The sequence below is a fragment of the Typha angustifolia genome, chromosome 14, assembly GCF_048772165.1.
Source record: "Typha angustifolia cultivar Huaian chromosome 14, ASM4877216v1, whole genome shotgun sequence".
Taxonomy (NCBI): domain Eukaryota; kingdom Viridiplantae; phylum Streptophyta; class Magnoliopsida; order Poales; family Typhaceae; genus Typha; species Typha angustifolia.
Genome location: NC_133252.1, coordinates 1152093 through 1162540, shown reverse-complemented (window position 1 = coordinate 1162540; position 10448 = coordinate 1152093). Strand labels below are relative to the sequence as shown.

At 35.6% G+C, this 10448-nt stretch overlaps 2 protein-coding genes across 2 annotated transcripts; both read left to right on the top strand.

Moving 5' to 3' along the window:
* Positions 1-2574: 2574 nt before the first annotated feature.
* Positions 2575-3150, top strand: LOC140775816 (glutaredoxin-C1-like). The gene has a single exon (XM_073119259.1). It carries the CDS (start codon positions 2707-2709, stop codon positions 3019-3021), a length of 315 nt encoding a protein of 104 aa, XP_072975360.1. The 5' UTR covers positions 2575-2706; the 3' UTR covers positions 3022-3150.
* A 1865-nt stretch (positions 3151-5015) lies between these two features.
* LOC140775815 (receptor-like cytoplasmic kinase 185) lies at positions 5016-10324 on the top strand. The gene is made up of 5 exons (XM_073119258.1): positions 5016-5444; positions 5982-6178; positions 6360-6549; positions 7945-8336; positions 9200-10324. Exons 1-5 carry the CDS (start codon positions 5312-5314, stop codon positions 9791-9793), a joined length of 1506 nt encoding a protein of 501 aa, XP_072975359.1. The 5' UTR covers positions 5016-5311; the 3' UTR covers positions 9794-10324.
* Positions 10325-10448: the final 124 nt, after the last annotated feature.

Genomic DNA, 10448 nt, shown 5'->3' with positions numbered 1-10448 from the left:
TAAAGTGTTGGATTTTCTGGTGCTCGTCTTGGAAGCTCTGAGTGTTACTTATAATTTATAATTTTTATGTTTTTTAAAACCCTTTTTTTAAACTATAAATTGATAATTTTCTTAAGGCCGAGGTGAATTAGACCCTTCTATTTCCATGTCATTTACCTTCTTAATGGGAAAAAAAGATATACCCATATTTTGTTGGATCTCCTTGAGCTCAAGGATAGACTTGATGATGTAGTCATACATGAATACATGATCCATCGTAACCCACACAATTGACACCATAAATTATTCGAGATTCCTCAAAGTGACATGGAATATAGGATGATGATGCGGCCATTGATTCCTCTAAGTATAGATTAAAATTTGAGATTAAAGGGGAAATTCTCTCACTTGATTCCTTTATGTCATATATATTAGTTGAAATTATAGATGTGAGTCAACCTTTTAAGGATAATTTTAATTTTATATACAAGAAAAAAAATTAGGAGGATAAATACTATTTTGACCTTCCATGGCCATCCATGTACCTAAAGTTTGGTCATATCTTTTGATATACATTTTAGAGATTTATGTGGCGGCTGGATGTGAAAGGTCAACTCACTGATTTTGCCACCTACATCAATTGCTACATATTTATCATCTTAAACATAATTATTGCATGGAGTAGCTATGCTAAACTAATTAATGTGGATCCTAACTCATTGGATATATGCTAATTAGATAGTTATAATAACACTCACGAATCAACTATATAAAGTTCACATATTATTTTGATGTGCATCATCAATGCCATCATCATCACCACCATCATCATTATTATTATCATCATTCTCGTCATCCAAGTATATGCATATGGACCATGATCTACTTTCCACATCCAGTGCACTTCAGTCATCGAATCACAGCCATACACACTTGTTCCAAGATTCGTGCTTTAATTGGAGAATCTCCATACCTCACCTTGGTGCTCGGCGATTCCTCTCCCCCCCCATCCGTACACCATCTCCATATTATAATTAGTAGTAATGTTATTAAATATCCCTTCTTAACCTTATCCACAAGTCGTCCCCATATATATATATATAACATTTTTTTTCTTTATTTTGTAGAAAAAGGATTAAAAAAGAAAAAAGGATCTATATGCATGATGTTACCCAGATGCATCTAAGAGATGCTCTTTATCATTACGACGTATACATCAGACCACCGCCATCCATCCATGAACATTCGTGGGGTTGTGAAATGATCAAAATGCCCTTCTTTACATCTTCTCCAGGGAGAGGATAAGTGGGGTTGGACTTGTTTATTCTCTTTCCTCATATCTTCCACCTCAGACGAATCCAAACTTACTTGCCATTTCTTTTTTAACATCAAAGACAGGCTATGACTACTCCTAAATTGATTCACTCCAAGTTATATATATATATATATATATATATATATATATATATATATATTTTTTCTGTTTGCCGGATGTTTCTACTTCTACGAAAACAAGAAATGATGAGTTCGTTGTTATAAGCAGCTCGACAATACAACACCTTAGATCAACAGCTCAATGACGCAATGATTTAACCTGTTGAATTCAGTATTTGTTAATCAACGAAGGATAAATTTTTTATTCAATCTATATCTAGCCGATAACAGAGAAGAGAGATAGATTTCATTAGCTAGAGAATCAACTATGGTGCAACTAAGCATGGCATTTATCCTTCTCTATCTACTAGCACCAAAAACAAAAACAAAAAAAGGATTAAAAAAAAGTCCACAACCTCTAAATATAATCCAGTTGATTTAAAGGTGCCAATTGGTTGCCCTCCCATTCTTTTTGTTCTACTTGCTTACCGTTGTCCATGACGTGGCCTACCATATCTTCACAAACGGTCCACTCGTCTTCTTCCACGTAGGATGCATGTCTTCCATGCATGCATTCATTCTTAATTTAATGCTATGTGAGGCACGTTAAACTAGCTAGAGAGGGCGTGCGTCCATGATGAGAAGAAAAAGCTTCATTTCATGGCAATGGCATCCTTTTTTTTTTTTTCCCCTTTCTGTGATCAATGGCCCACCCAAATGCTCTTTTCAGTAGCAAAATGGAAGGAGGGAAAAAAGAAAAAGAAAAAGAAAAGAAAAAGGATTCAAACCTTATCCAACACACAAAGGATAAGAGCATTTCTCTCATCAAACTTTTGTTGAGTGGGGTGGGCCTTCATTCCAACTATATAGTGTTAATTATGAGCTAAAACCAACCTCCCACTTTTGCATTAATCCTAGGTCATCAAATATAAAAACTCTCATAGAAGATCAATTAAACAAACCTAATATACTTGCTTAATCTCGAGGTCGGTCTAATTATCTATCGTAATAGATTCTCAGAATTACGACTAGGGTCCCAATCAAGGCAATGATCTCAGGGGCATTCCGAGAGAAAGGGGAAAGAAAAAAAAAATATCTGAAGCTATGGAAAAAATAAGATAAAATTATTCCCTTTGGTTTTTTTTTTTCTTCCTATAAAAGACTTTATATGCATCACCCTTTTTGGTCCCTTATAAATAGCTCATTTGTGTATATCTTCAAATCCATCCTTAGCTCTCAAATCTATCAACTCAATACTATCAGTCCTCAACTCTAAGGCCTCACATCATTCCTTTTTTAGTAGTACCTACATTAACTAACTTCTTCTTCTTCTTCTTCCAAGGAGTGCAGTAGATGGAGATAGTCACAAGATTGGCTTCACAAAGAGCAGTGGTGATCTTCAGTGTGAGCTCATGCTGCATGTGTCACACCATCAAGACACTCTTCATGAATGAGCTGGGCGTAAATCCTGCGGTCTACGAGCTCGACCAAGACCCTAAGGGGAGAGAGATCGAGAGAGCCCTAGCGAAGCTACTAGGTCGTGCTCCGCCCGTGCCGGCGGTGTTCATAGGCGGCACACTAGTCGGGCTAACCGATAAAGTCATGTCACTCCACCTCAGTGGCAAGCTCGTCCCATTACTGCGTGATGCAGGAGCTATTTGGCTCTGATACCATATTGAAATGCGAAGAAATAGTATAACGGAAAGAAAATAAATGTTCTAAGTTTTGTTGTCAAAGTTATATAAGCACTTTGTAATGCTTATCTTTTTTGTGAAATGTAAATGTCTGGGATATATATATATATATATATATATATATATATATATATATATATATATATATATATGTAACAGACTTTACTTGGACTAATGTTTTGTGATGTCCATGAAATATTAGGAAAGACGAAGGCAACTACTATCATACAAAGAACAAATTTTAATCATCTAAATGCTATTTCTTTCCACCAACTGCTTAAATTAAGGATAGCAATAGAAGGAATTGGATCATCACCATTATATTCTCCTTTAACTAATGAGTTGGAAATGCCATAGTAGACATTCTACTGGGGAAGTGTCATTCTATACATGTGTACAAGAAAGAGAGAGTATCTTCCATTATAACAATAATGTAGGATAAGTAACTAAGTACAAAAGAAGACCAAAATCATATCTTATTTGGTTAAATATCCAACTATAAAATCATCATTATAAACAGTCTAAAATGCAAGGTTCTAGGATCATGTAAATTAATGGTCACAAACTATGACTACATATATAAACAACTTTAGAAACCAAGAAGAAAGAAAGAAGGTGAGCTGAAATGGATAGGTTTTAGCCAATAGTGGTCTGAAACAAATGTCTAAAAGATTGAAATTTTACTTCTTTGGATTGATTCTGTTCCATTTCAAGTAAAAGAATCTAAAAGAAAATAAGAAATATATATATATATAAGATCTTGTTGCATCATAGCACACACAAAAGGCATCATTTGTTTTTGTTTACAATTTTCTTTTTTTTTAATGAAAAGAAAAGGAAAAGCACTAAAACCTAAGATGCATTCCTACAAGCAATTAATTAATTAATTAATTACAAGGGAGGGGGGAACATAAGGAATAATTAGGGTGGATAGCTCCTCTATTCCACCATATCCTGATAGCAAAAAAGGGAATAAATGTACCCATGACACACATACACACACACGCAGAGGACACGTGTAAATGTGTATGTACCTCGCAAACTTTCCTATGTGACTAAGTGTACAAATGAAAGTGTTCTCCAATCCCTTTCTAACTAGTTTTTGACCAAATTAGCCCATTGTTTATCAAATTCATTTTCACTTTTTTTATTAAAAAAAATAAACAATCAGTTTACGTATATAAATCGACGATAAGATTAATATTTTATTTCATAAAGTATTAATATGCATGTTTAATTTATTCGTATTTCTGTCTAAAATAGAATGCAGACTACCTTTGACATTAAATTTAGGGGTGATTTATTTTGATAATAAAAAAAAGAGTTGAAGATATAGAAAATTCTCATTCTACCTCGCTTTCTAGCTCGAAAATGCCGTCTTCATCGATCCACAATCATAGCTATTCTAATGCATCGGAATCTTAGGTTCCCACTCGGCTGAGTGGAATAAGTGAATTATATTCCAAAACACAAATGAATTATAATTATACCTACCATAATAAACTTGATAATAATTATACTATGTTTATAGTGAAAAATATTTTACTATTCCCTCGATAGAAACTAACACACACCCATGCATTTTTTTATGGTCATTATAAATAAATTAAGATATTTGAAAACTTTTTAGTGGAAATTATGTAAGAAAATCTAATATTTAATTTAGGCAAGGCATAAAATTGAATTACAAAAGGTGTAAAATGTTAAAAAGGCCCTAAAAGAGGCTTCAAAATGTACAGAGAAAAGCCCAACTCATTAATCCACAGCCCAAGGACCTCTTTAACACCTACCATTAATTAACCTTTACCCCCAAAAATTAGGTGCAAATTTATTTATTTTTACTATTATCAAGATTAATAGACCCTTCAAAAATAATATTTTTACAGTTTGATCCTTGTTTAGATTATTCCAATCACTGCCCACTTAGCTTACTTTTGCCCTTCTTTTCTTTTAACCTCCCATCTCTCTCTCTCTCTCTCTCTCTCTCATCTATTTGATTTCCTACTCCGCTTACATTCTACTCTTCCAGCTCGCATCATCTCTGGCTCTCGCTCTCGTTGGAACTTTGCATCGAGTTTTTATTTTATTTTATTTCTTCACTAAGAGTAAAGATCGATGATCTTGGTTGGGGTTTCTGTGATCGGATCTGCGAGATCGATGTCGGATAGGATCGATTGGGATCGTTGATGGATGTGGAGGAAGGACGGGATCGGTGGTAGGAGTCCGAAAGTTTCGATCTTTTGGGTCGGTCTTTGGAATTTGGGATGAGTTGTTTTGCGTGCTGTGGATCGTCGGGCAAGGAGGAGGAGGGGAAGAGTGGCTCAAAAGGAGGTGGGGATGTCAAGAAGGAGGGCTCGACCGCCCAGTCTTCTCGTCATGTGACGAGGGTTAGCTCAGGTAGGTCAAATTTTCGTCCTTTTTGGTGAAAATTGGATTCTGTTTTTGTGGGATATTTGGTTGCTCAATTGGTCAAACGTGAATTATCCCGATGTTGTGCCTTGATTTTGTTCTGGGGATCAGATCTTTTCCCCTAACGACGGAAACTGATGTAATTCTTTCCTTTTATTTTCCAAGATGACCTCTTTTTTGTTTGAAATTTGTCTAATTTGTTAGAGATCAGAGTATTACCGTGTGATTATACTTGTCTCTTTGTGTATTCTCTTTTGTAAGAAGATAGGTGCATTGTTCTACTTGCTATAATCCTTTTCTGATTCTTGCCCAGTTAGCCTGATGTATGAGCAGTCAAAACTAGAAGAAAAATGATCAAATTTCATCAGTTACAATGATGTAAGACACATCTTGATTGATACTTCTATAATTAAAATGGTGCTACTGAATGATTTAACTTTTATGGGCTTACTCAACTACATGGTATTAATTTTTTTTAATCTCTTTATCTTTACTTGCTAATTCTGAATTGTTTGTTGGTTCTAGATAAATCAAACTCACTGGGTGGCACAGACTCCAAGAAGGATGCATCGGTCCGGAAAGAAGGAAATAGTGCACATATTGCAGCACAGACTTTTACTTTTCGGGAGCTTGCTGCTGCTACAAAGAACTTTCGACAAGATTGCCTGTTGGGTGAAGGGGGTTTTGGCCGTGTCTATAAAGGACGTTTGGAAAGTGGACAGGTCAATATCTTTAATGTCAGTTTAGTCCATTGGTTCTAGTTACTATTATTTAGCTATGCTCAAGTGAACTTACCCTTAGAATGCGGCACAATTTATCCATCTGCTAAATACTTAATTTGTCGTTACATGCCATTTCTAGTTTGCCAGAGTTGAATAATGAGATTATAATTTCTTTTAGCAGGTTGTTGCTGTGAAGCAACTTGACAGAAATGGTCTTCAAGGAAATCGAGAATTTCTTGTGGAGGTCCTCATGCTCAGTCTCTTACATCATCCTAATCTAGTCAATTTAATTGGTTACTGTGCTGATGGTGATCAACGGCTACTTGTCTATGAGTTTATGCCATTGGGATCACTAGAAGATCATCTGCACGGTCAGTTTATCTACTGTCTCCTTGTTGGATATGTTTTCAAGTTTCATATTGGTATTTTATTGAACTTTTTGTCATCTACATGGCGATGAATATTACCATGAAAATGGGCAAGTACACTAAAGAAGTAACATATTTTAAATCGTTAAATTACTTTATGGTTGCCTTCTTAAGAGATGTACTTTAGCCTGCTTCATGGTAATGTACTTTTGCTCAAAAACAGAACACAAAATGCTGAAGATTAGCAGGCCTTGCTTCAGGTCCTTCAGTTTTTGATTTGTATAAGTAACGGATATAGAAGGGCTGCAATTAATCGAGCCAATGAAACTAATAAAACACCCACATAATTTTACTCAGGGTGAAAAAAATCTCACATCCATGGAGATGCAGTTGTTCCTTGGCTATTTTAGTATTAATTCAAGGGTCAGCACACCCTACAAGAAAGTAGATGAATGTCTAAAAGGGTCAACTTCAGGGCTTGTTTTAGTCATATTATTCTTCAATATTCAAATTATATTTGTGAAATGTGATTCATAGATGCAAGTTCAATTAATTGGACTGCACATAGAAAGATATTTCAATTGGGAAGTAGTATTTTGTATTTATTATTGTTAGTGACTGGGATAACTTGCAAATTGTGAAAACCATGGTTGCCTTAACATTTCACTTATCAATCAGTTACTCTGATTGATTCCCTTGTGGTTTGCTTGTAAGAATTTAGTACATCATGAGTTCCAAAAGTCTTCTACAACTTCCTGATATGATTGTTTGTCAAATTTCTTATGCATATAATTACAAAGTCATACCATTCACTTTTTATAAGAGGCTGTCTAGTGTCTAATTTGGCAACTCGGTAATGCTTATCCAGTTATTCTATAGTTTTGTTAGCCTTGATGGAGTCAGGCTTCTTCATTTCGGAAATAGGTCATAGATGGACTCTAGTAAGTGGAAACTATAGTTACAAAAAAAGAATTGGAACTACATTTGTGGAGCTAATGGATCAACATCTTGTGAATCCTGAAGACACGGCGACACGCTGTTCTCCAATAATATGTAAAGCAGAGGGATGCTTTCCAGCAAGTAGTTGCACTTAACGTCAGTTACTTGGACACTGCTATCTACTTTGAATTTTTATCAGTACATTGCTCACACTTTTATTAGGTATTGATCATGAATAAATATGCTCATTACTTGCCTGTCATGTTAGTCAACATGGAAGAAGTGTGGCAAGAAATATCAGACAAATTGTTGTTCAATCCTGAATTATAGATGTAACAATATTTGTTTTGGTTTATGAACTCTATCTTGTATATCTTGTTTGTAATATGTTGCCTGTATATATTGTTACATATCATGGACAATTACAATATGTTGACTGATGGACCACCTCTTTGATAGATATTCCACCTGACAAGGAACCTCTTGACTGGAATACACGGATGAAGATAGCCGCTGGTGCAGCCAAGGGTTTGGAATACCTGCATGACAAGGCAAATCCTCCTGTTATTTACAGAGATTTCAAGTCATCGAACATCCTTCTTGGTGAAGGATATCATCCGAAACTCTCAGACTTTGGACTCGCAAAACTTGGTCCTGTCGGTGATAAGACTCATGTATCAACACGTGTCATGGGCACATATGGTTATTGCGCTCCTGAATATGCTATGACAGGACAGTTAACGGTCAAATCTGATGTTTATAGTTTTGGCGTTGTATTCCTTGAACTTATTACAGGCCGCAAAGCAATTGACAACACCCGGCCTACTGGAGAGCAAAATCTAGTTGCATGGGTAGGTTCTTTAATTTCTTGATTACTTCATCTAGTCTGAAGTGTTTTTGGACTAAGTTATTGGGGCAAGACTGCAATCTACAATTCTACATTATAATTATTTCCAAAAAGTATATATAAGTACTGTAAATCAAGAGCTTCTTTTGATCTTTTTTCTTGTTTCTATCTTATAGTCTCTTACTGTCAAGTTTAGCTCGCAAGTTACAAGTACCATAATGGTCTATTTATTCTTTTAGGTGGCTTTTGGTTATGGAATAACTTCCAAACTAGTTTAGTTATGTTTATTTTTTAAACTTGTATAAGAATCTTATATTGGTTTAGACTATTATGGTGTTTGGTTGTAAATCAATATAGTGGTGTAATAATTATATTTGACATGACATAGAAAGTAATAAATTTAGGAGATTTTTTAATAAATGACTAAAATACCTTTTATAGTGGATGGATGAGGAGAGGAGAGAGAGAGGAAAGAATGAGGGAAAGAATACTTGAAATGATAGTTGATTAAAGCGATATCTTTTCAAAGGCAAGGGCAAGATTGTAACTAGATTTTATTGGTAATAGTAAAATATTGGATAGAAGAAGGGAGAAGTAAGTATTAGTAAACTAGTATTGAGATAAACTGTTGTTTGAATACTAAACTAGTATAGACTTCTTTAGACTAGAATAAATTTATACTTATTCCACAACCAAATGGAGCTTTAGTGTCCTTAGGGAATCAAGAAAATCATGCTGGAAATTTAGTCTAGTGGATGATGTTATGCATTCTGTCTTGTATGTTGATTTCTTTTGTCTGGTAAATTTAGACATAAAAGGATATAACATTGTAGCGTATATCATATCCTTCCATTTATTTGACTGCAGGCTCGCCCATTATTCAAAGACCGAAGAAAGTTCCCCAAAATGGCTGACCCATTACTACAAGGACGCTATCCCATGAGAGGCCTATACCAGGCTTTAGCTGTTGCAGCAATGTGTTTGCAAGAGCAAGCTGCAACTAGGCCTCTTATTGGGGATGTTGTCACTGCTCTCTCATATCTAGCTTCTCAAATGTATGATCCAAATGCAGCTTCTGCTCAAAGTACTAGGAGTGGGTCATCTACTCCAAGGGCTAGGGAGGACAGGAGAAACATCCGGAAGTCTGATTCTCAACATGCTGTTCAATCACCAAATCAGAATTCTCCTGATTTGAGGCGGAAAGAACCTCTCAGTGGATTAAACCTTGGAGCAGATGCTGGAAGAAATGATACTGGTGGTAGTTCTGGAAGGAAAGGGGCTTTGGATGAGTCAGAAATGCAGGAATTTCAATATGACAGTCCAGTTCATGCAGGAAGGACTAGAGAAGCTCCAAATGTTGATAGACAGCGTGCTATTGCTGAGGCCAAAGTATGGGGTGAGAACTGGAGAGAGAGAAAGCGGGCAAATACAGCAGGTAGCTTTGATAGTACAAATGAGTAGTTAAACATCCTTTACAGTCAAGACCCTTCACATGGGTGCATTTGATTTTGGTCAGTCTCATAGGAGGAAATGAATTACTTGTCAGGAATCAAGGAGATCAAACTTGAGAGCGTCTCATCTTTCTGATCTTGGTTAGTCTCTGTGAATAAGGGTGAAGTTATATCTGGCCAGCTCCTGCTGATTCATAATCCATTCCTTGAGTCAGATCGGATGCCTTTTCTAGGTATCCTTCCCTCAATAGATATGAAGTGCCTTAGATCGGGGAGCATTGTTATTTATCTAGAAGAGTAAATGGTAAGAGAAAAAAGAAACAAAGGGTATCAAAAAAATTTACAATCGAAGCAATTTGAAGATATCTAATCCTTATCACAGGTCTGCTCTACATGCTGCTTGTTGCAGACTTTTCAAGGCCTTAAATACATGAGCAAGCAATAGTTTTGTCCATAAGTCGGGAACAAGATTTCCTTTAAACAACATTGGTGTATCAACATTTCATATTTCTACTGTGTGAAACTTCTGGTGTTTCAGACTCGTGCTAAAGTTGTATTCTTTCACTCTGGATTTTCTAGGTGTTCATTTCTGTCAACTTTGTTTGATCTATTGGCATGGTTTTTCCTTATTGTAAATCTATTATTGCCTACCACATTGCTGGTAG